This window comes from Carettochelys insculpta, chromosome 7 (assembly GCF_033958435.1).
Source record: "Carettochelys insculpta isolate YL-2023 chromosome 7, ASM3395843v1, whole genome shotgun sequence".
NCBI classification, from domain to species: Eukaryota; Metazoa; Chordata; order Testudines; family Carettochelyidae; genus Carettochelys; species Carettochelys insculpta.
In genome coordinates, this window is record NC_134143.1 from 21,546,620 (window position 1) to 21,568,934 (window position 22,315).

The following is a 22,315-nucleotide window of genomic DNA, read 5'->3' on the forward strand; positions in this document are numbered from 1 at the left end:
TGTATATACTACACAACTATGTACAAGTAAAAAGGAATGACTGACTGCTTGCTAAGACAAAGCTAAGAGCACTTGCTAAGACAAAGGGAGGGGAAGTTCTAGCTAATGGTCACTTTTGATAAAAAGGACCTGAGGAGGGGGAACGGCAGCAGGATGATGTATTATTTTAAATTTCATTTTATCTTATTTTAAATATTTACATTTAACAAGGTAAGTTAATACAAATATATATATGTAGTAACCACAATTACAGGGTTTGTTCCATTATCTACCTGTAGGAAGCAAGCATGGGAAGAGTTGCTGTATTGTTACAAGTGTTTCTGTTGTTCTAGATTCTTCCGTGGCATTCTACGTTGGATTCTCTGAAGAATGGGATGAAGTAAAAGTATTGAGATTTAATGAAACATATCTTAATTATGGGAATAGCTATTTCCCTGAAGATGGGTACTTCAAAGCACCTCACAATGGTGTCTACATGTTTGTTATCAATGTGAAGTTTAGTCCAGGACCCACACTAGGGCAGCTGGTTTTCAGCAATGGAAACAGAATGACTCTGTCAAGTAATAACAAAGGGACAACTGGAAATTCTGTGACTACTTTTGCTATGGCAGAGCTAAAGGAGGGGGAGAGAGTATGGTTTGAACTGCTTCAGGGCTCTATAGTGAAACAGAACCCACCTGGAACAACCATGGGAGGATTTCTAATATTTAAAACTTGAAGTGTACCATTGTTCTTTAATGAACATTTTTCAACAGATGCAGTGGACCATCCATTATTGCCTGATCTGTGATTTGTTTGTATGTAAATTCTGTTGTGCATGTTTAATATCGCATGGTCTCAGATTTACCTCCATATTTCTTTCTAGACACACTGGTTTTAATTCACATATTCACAGAAAAGGAATTTTATCGAGTTTCTTTTCCATAACAAATCAATACTTTGAATGCAGTATGTCAGCCCAAGCATTCCCAAACATTTTCATTGTGTGGATCACACCTTAATAGAGAAATGTCTCATGCAGTACCTCCTCCCTTAGGCATGACAGCAAGGCCACCTCTTTCATCCCCACAGTGAATAACTTTCCTGTGGCAGCTCTAGCAATGAATTACATTTAAAAGCTATTAGTAAAGAACATAGTTTTAGCTGCTTGTGATGAATTTTAATAACTAAAAGATGACAGGTCCATAACAGCTAGCCCTCCTACTTTCTGCAGACCACTGGTGACCCACAGACTAGTTTGGGAACCGCCAAACCAAATCCAGTGAAGTGCTTAAGCATACACTTAAGGAGGCGAAAAATCCCAATTAATGTGACGGGATGCCTCTTATGCATCAAGTTACACACACAAGTAAATTTTTATAGCCTTAGATAGGGCACTCTTTTCTCATTTATCTAGGCACTTGGTCACGATCACAGAACACTAGAAATGGAAGGGACCTGGAGAGGTCATCAAGTGCAGTCCCCAGCCCTCACAGCAGGACCAAGTACCATATAGACCATCCCTGATTGATATTTATCTAACCTGGTCTTAAATATCTCTGCTGATGCAGATTCCACAACCCTCCCAGGCAATTTATTCCAATGTCTAACCACCCTGTTGGTTAGGAAGTTTTGCCTAATGACCAACCTAAACCACCCTTGCTGCAGTTTAAGCCCATTGCTTCTTGTCCTATCCTCAGAGGCCAAGAACAATTTTTCTCCCTCCTCCCTGTAACACTATAACATTCTTATAGGTACTTGTAAACCACTATCATTTCCCCACTCAGTCTCCTTTTTCTTTAAGCTAAACAAACCCAATTCTTTCAGTCTCCGTCATAGCTCATGTTCTCACTCTTGTTGCTCTTCTCTGGACCTTTTCCAAATCTTTCTTGAAATACGGGGCCCAAAATTGGACACAATACTCCAGTTGAGGGCTAACTCGGTGCACAGTACAGTGGAAGAATGACTTCTCTTGTCTTGCCCACAACACTGCTGCTAATGTATCCCAGGATCGTATTTGCTTTTTTTGCAAGTGTCCCACTGTTGACTCACATTTAGCTTGTGGTCTGCTTATGACCCCTAGATACCTTTCTGCAGTACTCCTTCCTAGACAATTGCTTCCCATTCTGTACATGTGAAACAGATTATTCCCTCCAAAGTGGAGTACTTTGCATTTGTCCTTATTAAACTTCATCCTACTTACCTCAGGGTGAAGGTCATGTGGGTTGAGAACAAGACGAGGACCAAAGCTAAGATTCAATGATACATACAAAAACACCATGAAGAAATTCAACTTCGATCCAAAATTGTGGGAATCTACGTCATCAGATCGAAATACATGGTGATAACTGTTACAACAGGGCACATCATCCCGTGATAGTATATGTGCAAGCCACGCAAAAGAACTGTGTCTTCGAAGGAAAAGCTCTCAGACTCAAGAATTTGGAAATACACTAACATGCAATTATTACAGTTGACTGTGCAAATGCAATATTGGAGGGATAAGCCATGAGAGAAGCTGCAGACTCAAACACTGCCCATAGATCCTCACCGCCACTGCTAACCACTGTCTCTCAAGATGAAAAGGGGCCATATATTTACCTCAGACCATTTCTCCAGTTTGTTCAGATCATTTTGAATTCTGACCCTATCCTCCAAAGCAGTTGCAACCCCTCCCAGCTTGGTGTCACCTGCAAGCTTAATAAGCATACTCTCGATATCTATATAACACTGCTAAAAATATTGAACAGAAATGGTCCTAAAACAGACTTCTGAGGAACCCCACTGGTTATGCCCTTCCAACATGATTCTGAACCCTTAATTACTACTCTCCAAGAACAGTTATCCAGCTAGTTATGCATCTACCTGATAGAAGCCCCATTGCATTTGCCCAGTTTATTGATAAGAAGATCTGCAAGTACATAACAAATGCCTTACTACCCCCTTATCCACAAGACTTATCCTATCAAATAAAGCTATCAGATTGGTTTGGCGTGATTTGTTCTTTACAAATCCATGCTGGCACTTACCTATGACCTTATTTTCTTCCTCAGATGTTTGCAGAGGGATTCCTTAATTACTTGCTCCATTATCTTTCTGGGCACAGACCTTAAACTGACTGGTCTGTAATTTCCTGTGTTGCTCTTATTTCTCTTTTTATAGATGGGCACTATATTTTTCCCTTTTCCAGCATTCCAGACTTTCATGACTTTTCAAAGATGATGGCTAAAGGCTCAGATACCTCCTCTATCAGCTCCTTGAGTATTCTAGGATGGATTTCATAATGTCCTAGTGACTTGCAGACTAACTTTGCTAAGTTGTTTTTTTAAATTTCATCTTCTAACCCTAACCCCTTCCCAATAGCATTCACTGTTAGGCACTCCTTCTTCAAACTTCTTGGTGAAGATTGAAACAAGGAAGTCATTAAGCACCTCTGCCATTTCCAAGTGTTCTGATACTGTTTCTCCCTCCTCACTGAGCAGTTAGCTTATCCTTGATCTTCTGAACTGAACTGAATAGTAAAGCTAGCTTTAATGTGACATTATCAAATTGATTTAGGCCCAAATGTATGTTTTAGGGAAACAAACAGGTTAAATCATACCTTGACAAATGAATGTGTCATTCATGTTTTTTTCTTTTTTAATCTAAAATCATGCTTCTGCAGTGTCTGCAACCCATATATTCCAGCACTTTGCTAATGGTAGATAACAAAAAGTTAAAAACTAGTTAGTTAAAAACTATTAACCAAGATAAATGGAATATAGAAGTTAAGTTAGAGTTGAGGGAAATTTTCTGATTTCGAAATTTAGTTTAATATTGAATTGGGATGAAAAGTAAAAGCCTTTGAATTTTACACATATAATACTTCATTTTGATAAGATCAAAAGTTGCGGCTTTTATATTTTAAATATGGTATGTAAGTCAACATTGCAATGTCAAAGTGCACCAATTCTAACTTATAAAAATAAAATGTTCCAATGATTTCCTGTTGAAAATTCTGGCAAAATGGGCATACCCCAGAAAACACAGATTTGGTCATATCAGTATTTTCTGATGGTAAACTGTTCCACTGGAAAAATTTTTATCAGCTCTAGTTGTAAGTATTAAACTACTGAATTATTAAGAACACATCAGCATATTGCTCTCCATACTTGAATTTTACAGCTGACAGTGCCCCTTTGCAATGAAGCCTGTATGCACTGTATGCATAACCTTCATAATAATCACATGAAAGCACCCTTTTGCACTGTTACCTCTGCACGTCTCTTTAAACAGGGCAAGACTGAAGGTTAACTCATTGGTGGGATTGCCAGCATCTCTCTATACTACTATCTCCAATACAATAAAGACTGAAAATATGTAATCTGAGCCTTTGACAAAGTAATTTCATGTTTGTGCACTACACTGCTTGAATATTTTGAGGTGGAACGGTAGGGCAGTGGGTGGAGAAAACAGGAAAACAGAGGAGATGAGAGTGAAAAGTCAGACAAAAGCATCAATGGCATGGCTGGCATCCTTCAGTTAGCTTTTAAAATCAGGTGACTCGGACACTTCCAATTAAGTACACTCATCCCTCGTTTAATGAGTACTTGCTAAAATGAGGGACACTTACCATAGAATCATAGACTACTAGGAGTGGAAGGGACCTTGAGAGGCCATCGAGTCCAACCCCCTTCCCCAATGGCAGGACTCACAGGGCCCGCTCTCACCATTGCCCCATGGCAATTCCCTGCACACCACCACCCCCTGTCCAGTCCCAACATTCCCCCAGCCCACAGCTCCCCGCGCAACCCCCACATCCCGCTCCCAAACACCCACCCCATCCCGTTCCAAACCCCCTGCATCCCTAGGTACCTCTCCTGCAGCCAGGAGGAACAAGCCCCCACCTCTTCCACCTGAGCTGCCTGCAGGTTTTAACCCTCCCTCCCGCTCATGGTCCCAAACTGCCCCCAGCCTTCTCCCAACCCCATGTCCACTTACCTTTCAAAAGCAGTGCCAGCTGCTGCCACTCCAAGCACTTGGACCCAAACAGAGACTTTTAAACATATTTAAGTACATTTTTGCTGACAGTAAACAATTTAACTGCATTAAAATTCTAATGGTCACCAAAAACTTATTCCCTGGCCAATAACAGTTTTAGAACTCTCATATTTTTGTATATTAGTTATGGAAAAAATTAATTTATTAGGTTATATCTGTTATAGATAAAACCAAGATTTTTAGCAAAAGTCAGGGGAGGTTTCAAAACTTTAAAATATAGGGCCTCCTTATGGCCAAATGCCAATTATTATGGGAAAAAAGTGATAATTGATTAACCAAAAAATTTTAAAAATTCATCAAAATTTCACTGAAACACAACTTCCTCATTACTTCCAATACTATTCAAAAAATACAATCTTACCCTAGCCAATGATAATGTCATGTAGTACAACAGAACAGATTACTTATCAACCACACAGATTAGATGGAGCTCATTAAAAATCGAAGATGTTGGCAAGGTACCTAGGCCCTTTCCAGCCCACGTTTCTGAGTCTGTATTTCAAGGTACCATAAATATTGGCTGTTAAAAACATAATTATGTTTGCTATAAACATTGCTCCTTCTGGAATTGATAGAGCTAAGTCCCTCTGGATATTTTCAAATATTACATCCACTGGCCACTTTTGGAACCCGTAAGACAAGCAATTACTACGATAAACTTCACACAATAAAAATGCTAAATTATAACTGGCTTTCTAATTATTATTGTTTCTACTGGCCATAAGAGTTTCTGAGAGTTCAAATATCAAATAGAACTTTACCTTTACAGGCAACATATGCATAGAAGGCCTATCCCCAAACTACAAATAAACAGCAAATGATCAAGCAAACAGATCATTAAAAACTGGATTCGTTTTTCTTCCAATATGAGCCAAAGAGAAAATTTAAGATACTGATTTTAATCCTGTGCCCAAATTTAAGGCACCGGATGATTAATGGTAGTCCACCAAATAACTTTGAGCCTCACTAAAGAACAATGATTAAAGCTGTTAGTAACCATTGTTAACTTATCCAATGATTTAAAGACTGAACCAAACCACAGTATTTGAAAAGCAGAGAAGTACCTGACTATGACTTGGAAGTACTTGCTTTTCAAATGATTACATACTTATGAAGAAGTCTTTTAGTAATACAAAACACATACTAATATGTACTAAAATAAGGTTATTTACTTAAAAATGATACAGTGGACATAATCTGTGTACAGAAAAAAGCAATTCATGGTAAACTTAAGGCACCTTTTAAATCAGATGCTGTACAAAATACATTAGTGTGTTACATTTTAAAAGATTATTCTATACTTTGGCATACAACAAACACAAGAGTGCAAGCATTCTGCTTGTTTTACCCTTCTCTCAATTTTATTTACATCATCTCTAAGTTAACTACAACGTTATTTTTGTATACAATATAATACATTTAATATTGGGGCATAGGTATGTCAGAGCACAAACATCACAACAGTATGTGGGCTTTAACTGCATTTAAGGATAATACAGAACAAGGCAACAATTATATGAGATTTGTTGAACAAATTACATAAAATAAATGTCCACTCCACCTTTGTTATAACTATTAAATCATGGCTACTATATTGTGAACTCCATAAAGCTCTGCATTACATATCATTTATGTCACCCCATATGAGGTACATGCAGTGGAAGCAGGATTGGGTCCTCTGACTTCTGACAGAAGCATTTTCACAACAATGGAGAACTGTTAAATTATTTCCCTTTTAACATTACAGTAATCAAAAAATGGTTTCTGATTTCACCCTTCAAATGATTTGAGTCCGTTATCTTACTGAAAAACTTTAGGACACGAAGACAATATGGCTGATTTGTATTCAAAGAATCTGATAGCACATAAAGTGATAATTTATATGATGTTATTGGATTCTAGACTTCATGAAGAAACTGGAAGTTTTCCAAGTCTCATACTTTCAATAATGTCTTCCTTGCAAGTTGGTGAGAAGCCTGTGGAAGTGGTGTAATGTCTTTTATCTAATTTGGGGTTTTGAGCTACTCAACCTCAAATAAAAAATTTAAGATAAGCAAACAGCAAACCCAAAACACAAATCTGCATTCATTCCTAGAAATATCATATTTCTTTTAAGATTTACCTGTTTTCCAGGAATGTAAATACTTCCTTCCTCTCGATGAATACAATAGCCTCAATTATTTCAAAGATACAAGTTATTTGCCATCCAAAAAGATGGAACCTGCTAGACAATACAAATTTCCATGTAAAACTGATTAATGCTTAATTCCATATTCACAAGGCATATGCCACACATTACACTTCAAAGATATTTGCCAAATATACTCTCTATTTTTCCCCCAAATACTAGTTGACACACAATTACTGGATTAAGTTTGACCCACAAAATGAAATGAACACTTACACAGGATGAAAGAATCTGATACGCCTTTAAAAAGGCTTTGGAATCATTATAAGGCAACACAATTTGACTTAAGTCAGCATTAAGTAGAAAAATATTTTAAATTAACAAGATTAAAATTTAAATTTTATTAAATGGGTATTTAAAGCTAGGAGCTAAGCTGATATTTAGGCTGGGATCCTGCAAGTTACTTCACATGGGACATAAGCACATATTTTAGTGCTTCGCTGAATTAGGACCTTAATTACCAGATTTGCGGAAGTCCAGAGCACCTACTGGCTCTCATATGAGCTAATGAAAGTTATTGCATATGCAGACCTTGAGAATATCAGGACATTTATTGAGGTGTCAAACAGATTTTGAAGCTCGGACTAGGCAACCACTCTTTAGAATCTTGGCCTAATTCCATTGCCCTCCACCCCACCCACCAACAAGCAAATAACACAGCTCAGTGAATTTACCTTTTTTTTTTTTTTTTTTTTTTAAAATGATTAAGGTATTTCTCAGGGTAGGTCTAACTTCAATTAAGCCCCCCCTGGTGAGCCCATACAAGCTGACACAGGCTAAGGGGCTATTTAACAGCAGGCTAGGCTGGCACCTGAATTCTAGGAACCCTCTGAGGAGAGTCCTGCAGCTCAGGCAGACACATCTGCAACTAAACAGACCCTTAGCTGAGCCCTGAAAGCCCAAGTCACCTGATCCAGGCCAGCCACAGGTGTCTAACTGCAGTGTAGACATACCCTTCAGCATCACCACATTTTGTCTAGCAAAAACCTAAAGAAGACATATTTGAGGAAGAGGGGGAAATCAATGATAGTTTAAAAAGGTGTTCTGTTTTTACATTTCTGTTGCTTTATTTGCAACTACAACCATCTTCCTTAAAGGCTTCAGAAAAAAGAGTCAAGATTAAATGTCAGCAAATAGATCTTAACTAATCAAGACACTTCAATTCAAATGCACTTTATGCGATGAATACAAATATTTCAACATAGGAACGGATTAAATTAAAAAAAAAAACAACCCACCAGTCTGGAAAGAGCAAGCCTATAGGACATATACAGAGGTGCTTTGCTTTATATTGTTACAAACCCAGGGCAGTGGGTGGGTAGAGACCGCTTGCTTTAAACTTATGGCTTTATGGCTTACGCCAAATATTTTTGAAAGACCTGTGCTACTTTTGGGGAAATTCTGCATCACTGTGCATGCACAGAACTCATGTCCCCTGTAGGTTTTTGTTGCCTTCCTACAGAAAAAATTATTTTTAATCAGAAAGCCAAGTGGAGCAGAAAGATTAATCACATGCTCCAGCTCTACAAGCAGGTCAGACTGGGTGCCCAGAGTAGCTCGTAGAAATGTGAATCACATCTCTAGTGGAGAGACACTGTCCCTCTCAGTTGCTAGTATGGCATGTTTGGTAGTGAAGAGTAGGCCTTTGGTGTGTTTCTCAAGGGGTAGGTGTGTGGCTGTCTCTGTCCACTCAGGCAGAGCAGAGATCGTACCAACCTGCCTGCTCAGTGTATTGTTCCTATTGGTATTATGGCAGGTCTACACTGCAGTGTCAGGTCCAATTGAGATATGCAATTCTGGCTACCTTAATTTGGTCTGAATTTCTCCAGGAGTATAAATAAGGAGCAAAATTGTAAGGCTCCTTTATTTATATTGCCAGAGTAGTGTAAAAGAGCCCTATTGTAGAGAACAGTATGACCTAATAAATACTTATGGTGCTTTAGTAATTAAAGCAGAGTCAAAAAATTGGCAAGTGCCACATTCGCAAATTCAATTACTCACGAGTAGCCTTGCTTCCTTGGGGCTCCACGCAAGGAGCTCCAGTGGCAACCACTGCTTTCTCAGAGACAGGAGCGCCAGTGGCTGACAATGCTTCCCTGGGGCTGAGAGTGACAGCAGTTGCAGCAGCTTCCCTGGCTTCCCATGGCCCCGATGCCGGTCTCTGCCTCCTCCTGCTGCTGGCCAGAGCTGCCCACCCTATTTGCGAAATTCAGCATTTGTGAGGGTTCTCAACACTGAAACCTCACAAATGTTGCAACCCTAATGTACAACTGATCTAAAATTTTGTGCTTAAAATTTTTCCCTATCAAAATGTGCTCCATGAACGGTTTGTTACTTACCATTCTGGAGATGGTCAGTAGTCAATATAAATTGTGAGTATGAATCCACAGCCCTCACTTGCTCTTTAAATGTCTTCTGATGTAAAACTAAGCACGTCTGCATATATTTGTTGACTAATAACTAGGGCTAGGTCTACATGAGGGTTTGTCTGGCACAACTGGGCTTTCGTTGGAAAAACGCTTGGAGTGCCTACATGCAAAAATGTGCTTTGTCGACAAAACTCTGCACATCTACCAGCAGTCAGGTATAACACCTTTCTTGACAGTTTCCTGTTGACAAAACAGCTGTGTAGATGCTTCGTGGTCCTTTTGTCAACAGACAGGGCTTCCAGTTCTCCAGGCAGCCCTGTCTGAACAGCTTCCAGTCAGCCATCCTGTCGAGAGTTCCAGGCAGTCTGGCTGCTCTTTGTCGACAGAACGGATTGCTCTTTGATCCGCTTTTTTGTGTAGACACAATTTGTCGACAGAATTTTTGTCACGTTTGTCGATAGAGGCTTCTTGTGTAAATGGAGCCCAGAAATAAAGGGTCAATACTAGCTACATTACTCTTAGAAAAGACTTGGGGATTTCTGACAATGCTCCTTGCTTTTATTCTCCATCTGAAGTTTAAATAAATTGCCAAAATAACTGAAACCAACGTCAGTAGACTGGATTATTTTAATAAAATATGCAAAGTTGAAAATATGGTCAGCAGAATTTTAATTTTTTGATGCAGAATTCACCCAGAAGCACTGTGCAAATTAATGTACAAAGACAAGCTTAATAATTTCAGCCTTATATCTTTCATGGCAATGGACGGAAATTTTTAAAGCCCTTTTTTTACATAGGAATTGTGGCACACTCTTATCTACCGCTATTTTCAAGTAAATTAAAATTATAGTTGACACACCCATGAATTGTTCAGCCAGAATACATATTAATACTTAAATGCTTTAACCGAATAAAAGTAATGACTTTATTTAAAAAAGAAATGTCCCTTGAGATAACTTGTTTTCTATAAAATATGTAGCACTGTTAAATAAAGTCTGTACATCACAACAACAGAAAATAAAAAATACTGCAGTCTTTTGCCTGATCACTTTCTGCAAACCATGGAATAGAAGTGAAAAACACAATATTAGCTATTTTCAGTTCATAAATATTTCAAAGCAGTTTCTATGTACACAATTTGTGATGGCAGATAATTTATAAAAATCTTAATACGAAATTGCTATATGTCTGACCAATTCTAAAATTATTCCTGATTTATTTTTTCCTCCAGATCTGGGCTACGGCATGTGTACACATATACACCTATGACCAGGTGTTTTAAAATAGAGCACATTACTCACTGTCTAAATAACTTCCCTTTTTAAAATTAATCAAAACAAGTTTTACAGTACAAAGTTAGAGGCACTTAAATTAGGTTTAACTGAACTGTTCAAATACTGTGTCTTCAGAAGATTCATGGTATTGGGAGTTTAAACTTGAGTTATCATGCTTTCTTACTTCAAAACAGTGACAAATTAATGGAATATAAACACAACCCAGCTTTAACCATTTTTTTTGTTTTTTTTATATCAACCTGTCTTGGTCAGCAAAGAAAGGAGCAGAAAATCGCTTTCCTGTGCAAGCCAAATTGTTTTCATGTAACTAGCCAGTTTCAACAACACAGAATCTTAAGCACAGCACTGCATATTATCTGGCAACTCTTCACCAAATCCTGCAGCAATATTAATTTATTGTACCTCCATTAACATATCTTTCAATCCCGTCTCCACATTCAAAACCACACATCCAATTAACTTGAAAATACTCACTGATCTACAGTTTGTCAATTATGATTTTCAGCAATGATAGTATTTGATTATGTTTCTTCAGTGTGCCTAGATGGCCCAGCTCTATGGTCTTCATGAGGAACAATGCTGTCAGTGTGATCAGTTAAGATCAGTCAGCTTCAGTTGTTCATTTCCATTCACCAGACTTTGGATGTCAGTGTATTTGTTATTTCCTAGCTGCCCAGTCTGAACTTCTTGGAGCGGGCCCTACCTGCAAACTGGACTCTAGTTCTCTCTCTCAGATTTTCCCCTCTTACCTGGTTCTAAGGAAAAGTGAAAGGAGTATGCAATGAAATCCATTTAATTTTATCTCATGGGAAAAAACACAAAGCATGAGGCAGCTGCAGACAGGTCCCAGCATGGCAGAGAGGTAAAACGAAAGCCAAAGGTCTGATTGCAGCAAAACAATGAATGCTACAGCAAAAATGCTGACTTCTGCGGTACCTTGAAAGAACCTTATTCCACAAGCACACGAGGTCCAAGGTGAGATGACTGAAACAGCTCACATCTCTCAAAGTCACTGTTTCAGGCTCTTTGCAGACCTTGGCTTGTCTCCACAGCATGGCAGTGCATATTTGAGGGGAGTGATTTCTAAAACTCATTTGTGTGCTTCATGCTTACTGGTGGCAAACATCCTGCTGGCATCTACTAAAAGCTTCACTAGTGCATATTAACAAGGAGGATTTACATTATGCCTCCTAGGAACTTTTAGTGTTTGCCATCAGTTGGTATGCTTTAGGAAGCACACCCCTTTAAGTGCATGGTTGCACCACACAGACAAGTCCTCAGATGGACATTGACTTACACTGTTCACATTTATGAGTTTCTCTTGGCAACCAAAACATTACAGAAATGCCATTATTTCAACATGAAAACTGAGATTCTGGAGCGCAAATCTGTGTCAAGGGATGAATTCTGTGTCAAATCCTGTAATTGTGGAATCATGGAACATATGGGGACATGACTGAGTCCTTTTGTGAATTTAAATGATCACCTATCCTAAATGGCAGCCAAATAACCCTGGCGCACACACAAAAGATCCACATAAGGCATAGGAACCCTTAAACTGAGTAGTATTCCAGATTCCTAACCTACAGGCTGTTTCAGAAGGACTTGGTGTGAACCTACAAGGTTTTATCAGGTAGAAGGCAAAAAAGCTTATGTATTTCTCCATCTCTGTTGAAACCACTTAGCTTAAGGCTTTCACAGAAAGCACTGTACTCCGGACATGCAATTCAGTACCCAGAGGTTTACTGGAGACTCACTAATCGTGAATGAAAGTCTCAATGCAGCTTAAAACCAAAACAATATGCATATTTAAAATAAGGCTGTCCATATATGTAGCAAGTAGTGTACAGGGACTCTCAGCATTATATTCTACAAAGTACTGAAAGATTTTAATATTAGCAGCCCATAAAAGTGAGGTAAAGAAGTGGACTGAATCTCAGTTGCTTCTTCTTCCCACTTAGGTCCCACCCTTACCAGGGTGAAAAGTTCTAGGAGTCCAACTCTGCTCCTCAGTACTATATTATTCTGTCAAATCTTTACATCTTGTGATTCCACCATCTTAGCAAGTGTCTTCTTGATCCTCAAGGCTGTGAGTCTAGAGGCAGGATTGTGGGCCCAGCATTCAGACATTAACTTCAAAACTGCTCTTAAACACTGAAAATTAAAAAACAAAATGATATTATTGTAAATAAGTAATGACTGGCAACAGATAGCACTGCCTGACGGTTAAAATGGCACAAAGATGACACTGGTGAAACCAGTTGTCCAAATAAGTTTAACTGTTTTAAATATTTTATTTATTTACATCCTTTGACAATTATTTCCTCAGAATAAAGGATTAGTGGTACCTGCCACACTGATTTGATTCAGAAAGTGTGTCCTAGTTAAATTAAGAGAACAAACTAGGGCTTTTCCTTTGTTTGGTAAGAGCTCCGAAGTGTTTTTAAATTTCAATTTACTGCCTGAATTGAAGAACAGACTAGACTATACAGTTTCAGTGGGTCAGCATAACATCCCACAGCACAGTAATGAGATGTAATACTGTATACCCGGCCTCTCTCGCCAAAGGGAAAGTTAGCATGACAAAGATCAGACTGGGTGACAAGTGAAACAGGAAAAATAAGGGCATTTCTTAGAGAAATGAACAATCTCTGACAGGGTGGGGAAAGTAGTAATACGACATGCATATAGCTGCTATTTGAAGCAGGTAGATCAGATTACCTATCTACCAGCCTCAGTAATACCCATTTAAAGATCAAACATTCATGTTTAACACAATTACACAGAATGAGGAAACCCCTGAACCTCCTAGGAGAATGCGCTGAAGTGACAATAAAATACATACAATTTCTAGACAGGACCAAGACTGCAGTATATGCCAATTCACACCAATTTGGGCAAACATGTGAAGAAGGTAACAGACTGGAAGACTGCTTAAAGTCTTTGGAACGCTATCTTAAAGGTTTACTCAATTTCAAGCATGCTGCAAAATTCTCAATACTAATTTTTGTGCCTCTTAAACAGAAAATTAATACAACTGGGTGGCCAAACTGTGCCTTGTGAGCCACATATGTCTCTTGTGGAGTTAAACTGCGGTACCTGGAACCTACCAGAATGGCAAGATGAGGGGGGTGGGAATAGCACAGGGCTTCTGTCCTGAAGTGGGGTTATGAGGCTATCAGAAACAACTGATTCCTGCAGAGAATGTGTAAAGCCACAATTTAAAGGTTGCACCTCCCAGACCAACAGCTTGAGTCAAGCCTCCATAACTGTGCCTCTCCTTAGCCTCTTCAGTTGCCCCACCCTGCAGAGGAGAAACTTACTCACCTGGTGCAGTAATTAAAGTTCTTTGCGATGGTTGTCTTGGTGGGTGCTCCATGTTGGTTTTCTAGGTGCCCTGCACTTATAGTTGGAGATGTGTAGCAGCAGGTGATGGCAGTGAACGTGTGGTGGCCATCTCATGCCGGTGCAAACTGTTAATACAGCACACTGCTAACCATCCCTTCTCTATCCTGGAAAAATGGCATGCTATTGTGCAGCAGAAAGGAGGGAGGAGGGTCGTGGAGCACCCACAAGGGCAACCACTTTGAAGAACCTCAGTTGTTATATCATGGGAGTAATCTTTTCTTTTTCCAGGAGTGTCCCTGTGGGTTCTCACATTATCACCTCGTGGAAGGAGGGGCTTCAGAATTTGTGTTTGGATAGCACAGAGTATGGAATGCCCACACTCTTTCCACTGAGGAGTATTATTCTGGGGCACAGTGCTTGGTAAATATATGTAACATATGTCTGCAACTGAGACATTGTTGAGCAAGGCTAAAGATGTATGAACTGTTCTGGCTGAGTAAGTGCAAACGGTAGGTGGAACCAGAGCATTGTTCCATTTGTAGTACAGTAAACCCTACATTTAACAGATTAACGGGAGGGAAGAGGTGTCCATTATTCCCAAAAGTCTGTTAAATGCAAGGGTTTATTGCCCCTCCCACCCCCCTGCAGGGGAAAAAAAAACAAAACAAAAACGAAACCAAACAAAACCTTGCCACTCACCAAAGGTGCTGTTGGAGGTGTCACTGGACACCACCCTGGCTCAGATCCTGCTGTGTGTCTGGGACCTCGCCACATGCTCAGCTGAGAGGGCCACCTTGTGGCCTGCAGGACCTGACACTGCTGGAATTGCCACATGCTCCTCCCACACTGGCATGGCAGTTCTGGCGGAGGAGATCGTGGCTCTTCCAGGCCCTGACAGTTCTAAGTCCTGCCCCCCCCTTTTTTTTTTGTTGGGGGGGAGGGTGATTTAGGAGCTTACAGATCCCCGCAGACTCTGGGAACAATGGGGGGAGTCTGTTGTTCCCAAAGTCCACTAAATCAGGGTCTGTAAAATCCAGGGTTTAATGTATAGTGGTTCCCAACCTTTTCCAGAAAGGGACCCATTCTGACAATTCAGGAAGACTTTGTGACCCAAGGCAATTCAAAAATGGTGGAGGGGGAAGAGCAGAGCCATAACTAGCTAATTTTGCACCTGAGGCAAGAATGTAAAATTACAACCCTTCATGTTCACATATTCATAGCAGTTATTTCATAGAAAAGGTGAAAATATATTAATAAAATAACACTACATTTATTACAGTTAATTATTTTATTATTATAGTTGATCTGAGTTGTGGTGGGTGAAAGATGCTCATCCCCAAACCACTCCCCCCAGCTTAAACCCCACATTCAGAGGCTGGGTGGGGTTACAAACAAAAAATAAAAACTGACAAATCAACTACACAGAACAGAAGGGGGGGCAAAAGGGGGCAAAAATTATTTACTGCAAGAATCTATTAAGTGGCTTGCCTGAGATGGCTACAAATATAAAGCTGGAGAAGCTGTCTTTGTAACGCATAATTGCTTCTCTATTGATAGAGATAGCTGCTGGATGTGGCTGTGTTAAGGAGCTAGAAATAGCTCTTTTAAAGAGCCATATGCAGCTCCAAGCAGCTGGTGACCCTCAACAAATCTAATCGTGATCCCTGTTTGGGTCCTGACCCATAGGTTGGGAATCCTTGGTATAGGTGAATGTACTGTGAAATCCACCTAAAAAAATCTCCATTCAGAGATGATTCCCCTTTGGGTCCTTTGGTGATTGACAAAGCTGTCAGTACCGTGATGGTCAGTGCCAAGGTCTGAAATTGCACTGGCATTGATGGTGGTGAGATCATGTCTGGCTGTGTATGAATGGCAGGTGGAACCATAATGGCAAAGGTTGGGTCCCTCTTTTTTGGTACTACAGGTGTCAAGCCAGAGAATGTTTTCTTGGCTTGTGCACCTGAGCTAGGGCCTGGCAGTATTTTTGCATTTGCCCCTTGGGATGTCTCTGTACCAGATGCACACAGTACCTTTCGGTTTGGGGTGGCTGGTCTCAGGGCAGATTTTCTGCAAAGGGTTCTTTTATTTTCAGGGTGGTCTCTGTTAGGCAATGACTACAGACTGAGGCTTGGTCTATACTAGGGAACAAAGATGATCCCAGATACACAAATCTAGCCACATATCAGGATCATCTTTGTTCCCCATTCACGATTGGGACTCTTCAGGCTCGCATTGACATCCCTTACTTAACGTCGACAGTAGAGACCAGAGAGATTGATTTTGCCACATCTTCACAGACGTGGCAAAACTCAACTCCAGAGGACTAATTGCAGCTTGTTGAACACCGGCTAAGTTTAGACATACCCTGAAGCTTTTTGGAATCAGGGATCTTCAGTGCAGAGAGAATGGATCTGTGGTCAGAAGCTGCTGCCAGCTACTGTTGGCAAGGCGGTAATCTAATCACAGGGTCTGAGGATGGCTTGAGAGATTTCTCCATGAGAGGAAGCTCGAGTTGGAGGTCTCTGGCTTTGAGGGATCCCACCAATATTTTTCCGCAGGATGTGTATTTCTCCCAAACAGCAGATACACTAGGCACATCCATCAGAAATTGACAATAAAGGCCTGCAAATTCAGGCAACACTTGAATCTGGGGGAACCCGGCATGTTGTTCAAACTCGGTTTTAGGCCAAGAGGACCTTGAACATGGGAGTGAAAATGTGGTCAAAATAAATATTTTTTATATGTAAAAGGCAGGATGGAAAATAACCAACGTATGCTAAGGTTAAGGAAAAATGGAGATGGAACTTATCTATAGATTGTTTGTGAGGAGTATTCATGGAGCTACAGTGTCCCAACCTAAGCCTAAGACAGTAGCAAAGCAATTGAAAGATGGATGGTGGCGCATGATGGTTCACCATTTGCAGCAGGACAAGATGGCTACTGCTCATGTGCTGCAACCTGAGGTACTGCTGCTACAAATCTCTGACTATGAGAGTAAGACACCTAAACTATGTCTACACTGCACCACGCTTTCAAAAGGCTGACAGTACCACATGTCCAAACCAGGTCAGCAAACTCTGGCAAAAAACTTGGGAGGAGGGAACTCATAAGTCATGTCATGTCCTGTTCTCCCACCCCCTTGTCTCTGGCTTCTCCCCAGAGGGAAGGGAGAACTTGGGGCATCAGTCCATCTAGCACGCTTGTCAGGGTTTGGAGATTAAATAGATAGCATATCTGAAGAAGCATACCTTCAAACTAATCACTGAAAATTATGCAACATGAGCTACTGTTCCTTTTAAGAAACAGACACTCTCTCACTAATATTATTTCACTTTGTTTCCAGGGATTCTGAGCCTAGAATATCTATGTGATAATTTATTTAGATGTCAATGAATGTCTCACTCATCTGCCTAATGACATCAGGGACACAGTGAAAACTGGAACAACAATGCAAAACCTAATGATAACTGTATATGAAGTCTTCCTGAGTAAAAAAAGGAAATTAATCTTACTTTCTTCTATCTGGAGTTTTTCAAGATGGCCTATACATATTCCCACTCATAGGATGCTCCAGCCAGCACAGCCTTGAGTGGTAGAACTCTAGCCAGCAGTGTCCTCTGGAGCACTCACACCCATTCATCTTCCCTCCCATCAGTGGACATTAAACCTTCCATGCCACTGTTATAAAAGGGGTATGGTAGCCAGCTGCCTCATATCCTTTCCCCATGGACCCACGTCCTCTGAAAAGTAGGACCCCAAGGCAGAGAGGAACACGCAGAATGTGTGAACGTGGAGAATCTACTTCTAACACCTCCAGTTTCAAGTAAGTAACCTTCATTTCTTCTTCAGTTACTCTTTGCATATTCCCACTCGTGACAGTATAAATAAGCAGTAACGCAGACCCAGGACAGTAGGAACATGGAATCCTGGTAGAATAAGAATTGCAGAATTGCTTTGCCAAATTTTTCATCTGATCTAGATTTTAAGTCTAATGAGTATTTCCTAGTAAAAAAAATGTGGCTTGTATACCACCTTGTTACTCTGTTTCTATTAAAGGAATATGTCTAACGAATACCACAGAAACTACTACTCATCTAGTACACTGAGCTCTAATTCCTTCATAAGAACATAATAATGTCCATAGGGGACCAGAACAAAGGTCCATCTAGCCCAGTATCCTGTCTTCCAACAAAGGCCAATGCCAGATGCCCAGAGGGAGTAAACAGAAGTAATCACCAAAGTGATGCCTTCTCCTGACATCCATTTCTAGCCCCTGACAAACAGGCTGGGGACACCCTTCCTATCCGTCCTGGCTAATATCCATTGATTAATTGAATGAATATCCTTAAATTTATCCAGTTTTAAGTCTCATGAGTAGTTCCTAGTAAAAGTGTTGCTTGTATGCTACATTGTTACTCTTTATGTTTCTATTAAACAGAAAAGCTATGTCTACATCAGAGTTTTGTTGACAATACTCACAGAGCATCTACACACAAAATATGTTTTGTCTACGGAAACTGTCAACAAAAAACCCCATGTGGATACTTCGGAGGGCTCTTCTGTCAACAAAGCGGGTCAAAAGATTGATTCGCTTTTATGTGTAGAGGTGAACTGTTGTGAGAAGTTCTGTTGGAACATCTCTTCTGACAGTAACCTATGTAGATAGGTGTTTTAGTGTAGATGTAGCCAAAAGAGGGGAATCTCCTTCACAAAGAAGGGACTCCATCCATCAGTTTATAAAGTTCAATACATAGCCCAACCCACCTTGAAAGCATTTGTATAGTGACCACTCCCCATTATTTCTCTTTTCATTAAAGATAAAGAAATTGGGAGATCATATAGAATTAAGCATTTTCAACAACTGAAACCTAAAACCCTTCTAACATCTGGCACATGAAATCTAGTGTCCTTCTCTTCAGTGTGAAGTTCGGGATAAAAACTGATAATGGATATTTACAGGAAAATACAAGTATCTTGGGTGTTTACAGAAAATTCCCTTTCAATGAGGAAGACAGTAAATGGTGGGTATACCATTATACTCATAATTCACTTATGTATCTTGCTGTAGAGACAGCTATCAAACTGACTGCCTACAGATACAGAAGAGAGCATATACACGCCCACAGCTTCACATTAATGTTTCATTAACTGTGTAAGCACTACATTTATATTCAAAGATGACACAGGATTTCTAACTGGTGGATATAGATTATGAAGACCCTTCAAAAAATCTTTTAATCATGATTAAAAACTATTATAATCCACAAAAACAGGAAACAAGACTGCAGCAAGAATCTTGACTGGTGACAAAAGAGGGACCAAATCTTTAAAGCTGTAATGAGTAAAATAGAAAACCAAAACAAAAAGCAGTCAAGTAGCACTTTAAAGACTAGCAAAATAGTTTATTAGGTGAGCTTTCGTGGGACAGACCCACTTCTTCAGACCATAGCCAGACCAGAACAGACTCAATATTTAAGACACAGAGAACCAAAAACAGTAAGCAAGGAGGACAAATCAGAAAAAGATAATAAAAGATAATTTTCTGATTTGTCCTTGTTTATTGTTTTTGGTTCTCTGTGTCTTAAATATTGAGTCTGTTCTGGTCTGGCTATGGTCTGAAGAAGTGGGTCTGTCCCACGAAAGCTCACCTAATAAACTATTTTGCTAGTCTTTAAAGTGCTACTTGACTGCTTTTTGTTTTGATAGTGTATAGACTAGCACGGCTTACTCTCTGTTACTAAAATAGAAAATGTAACTAATTACAGCTCTATAAAGGATCAACATATACTAAAATTCACAGTAAAAACAGTCTCAATTTATAAATATAACTCTTTTTGTTGCCTGTTTCCTGAAATTCTTCAGTTCACTTTGTGCTTCTAATGAACAAAAATATTCTAACACTGTCAGAGTATTATTTCCAAGGAGTCAAATAAAGATATGCTAAATAAGCCAGATCTTCCATGTTATTGTGTCAACAAGTCCAATACTAACGCCAAAGGTTTGCGCTTTCGGACACATTGATATAGTCTAGCTATCACTACTGCCTGGCACATGCCAGTAGTATAAAAATTATTTTGGACTGTTCTTTTGTATTTATCACTCTACGAATGACGGACCATAGGGAAAACGCATACATGAGCCCCTGATCTCAATTTATGCAAAAAATTTTAAATGGTGGATGTAAGAGATCTATTATAGGTATACTGCCACTTCCTCTGTCAGCAACCACTTATGCATCTGAGATGTTGACTGACTAAGATGGTCCGCTAGGGTACTGAATTCCCCCGATACATAAATTGTTACTGGGTAAATCTCAGGTCTGATACATCAATCCAGTACTGACTTTGGAGGCTTCCTCTTGGTTCCAGGTAATACTCCCTGTGAGCTGTGCACTTCAGTGGCAGCTCAGGACAGATTCAAATGCTTCCTAGCTGATTTGCAGAGTGCCCACAGCTAGGTTTTTTTGGTTCTACACACAAATGCACACGTGCCTCAGTGCACATAAAAATTTATTCTGTGCATGGATGGAACTGAATAGAGGACATTGGTTCCAGGAGACTTTTCTGACAGAGCTTCCTAGAGTGAGATGGACTTAAGCCTGCTCCTTCCTTCCTCATATGCAACATGAAAGCTGGGCATTTTGAAAATGAATGTCATTTGCCCAAACATGATGAACACCTTGTGTGTGCACTGGATACTAGAAACACAGCTGGGCATGCGTTTTAAGTCTTTGGTTCTATCATCTTAGTAAGGATTAACTTATTTTCTAGATAAATCAAACACCATAGTAACAAAACCTGATAATAACTAGGGCTGTAATTAAGATTTTTGATGCTCTATGCAGCCCAACCACCTGAACCCTCCAACAATTATGAAGGGGAAGGCAGCCACTTCCACGGGTGGAGCTATGCTCTGGACTGCAGGAGCTGCAGAGGGACTGGGAGAGAGCAGGGAGGCTTGCGGGGAGCAAGCAGACTGAGTGGCACAGCTGGGTTTGACGTGTGGGTTGGGTGGTGGAGCAGGAAGAAGGGGAAGTGGCACAGGTGCCTGGAGCAGTAGGCCAACAGGTGGAGGGGGGGTGGGGATTTGGGCAAGGAGGCAGAGCAGGAGGGCTGGAGTGATGGGGCTGGGAAGCAGAGCAGGCACCAGGGGGCCAAGAGATAGGGCTGGGAGGTAGAGCAGGGGGCCAGGAGATTGGACCAGGAGGTAGGGCAGGTGTCTGGGAGATTGGGGCTGACAGGGCTTGGAAACTGAACAAGGCGTGGGTAGGGCTGGGTGATTTGGGCTAGGAGGCAGGATAGGAAACTAGCTGGAGAACTGAGGCTGCAGGAGCCAGTGCTGACCACAGTCAGTCAAGCGTAGCCCTAGGCACAGGGCACTACTAAATCTGAGGGCATCACTGATGTGCCAAATTTAGTGGTGCTCCAGGCAGCTGTATACGCCGTGTAGGGGCAGGGTGACCATATCTCCCTGTCCCAAATATGTGACAGGGACATATGGGGGAGGAGAGGGGAGGTGGCTCCTCCAAGCCCCAGGGAGCTGGAAAGGAGGTGGCAGCTGCCAATGATCTCCCAGAGCCCCAGGGAAGCAGCAGCCCCGAGCGCTCCGCGGGAGCCCATGGAAGTGGCTGCTGCCCACGCTTCCCCAGCTTCCCTGGGGGTGGGGCAAATACTGGACAACTAGTCCCTTTTAAAAAAAAAAGTTGGTCTGCCTTTTTGGTGTCCCAAATATGAGACTATCCCACCCAAAATGGTATGGTGGTCACCCTAGACTAAGGACAGCATTGTAACTAATTCTACAGCAAGCATACAGATCTGGTAGTTACACAGTTAAACAGTTACACCTTCACTCAGCTGCTCATGGGAAGAAGGAACCGAGGGAGCTGGAACACCATGCCCCTGGAATATTTGATGTTCACTGACATATCAGGGAGGCATGCGAGTATGTTAACAAACACTGCTAGCTAGTGCATCCCATGAGAACGTGAAGTGGACACTTTAAGAACTACAGCACTACCAAGATGATCTCTCGATGAGAAAGGAACAGGGCCACTAATGATCAGCCCCATCCTCTTATGTCAATAAATGCACTGGTAT

The 22,315-nt window shown here is 40.6% G+C and overlaps 2 protein-coding genes across 4 annotated transcripts in view; one reads left to right on the plus strand and one right to left on the minus strand.

The window, feature by feature from the left end:
- The window catches only part of MMRN2 (multimerin 2), a 52,023-nt gene extending 43,659 nt beyond the window's left edge, over positions 1-8,364 (plus strand). For both annotated transcript variants that reach the window (XM_075000110.1, XM_075000111.1), the window contains exon 7: positions 333-8,364. In XM_075000110.1, coding sequence (XP_074856211.1) covers positions 333-718 — 386 coding nt within the window. In that variant the 3' untranslated portion in view covers positions 719-8,364. The remainder of the gene's footprint in view (positions 1-332) is intronic.
- A 133-nt stretch (positions 8,365-8,497) lies between these two features.
- The window catches only part of BMPR1A (bone morphogenetic protein receptor type 1A), a 174,282-nt gene continuing 160,464 nt past the window's right edge, over positions 8,498-22,315 (minus strand). For both annotated transcript variants that reach the window (XM_075000112.1, XM_075000113.1), the window contains one exon: positions 8,498-13,025. In XM_075000112.1, the coding sequence (XP_074856213.1) occupies positions 12,900-13,025 (126 nt within the window). In that variant the 3' untranslated portion in view covers positions 8,498-12,899. The remainder of the gene's footprint in view (positions 13,026-22,315) is intronic.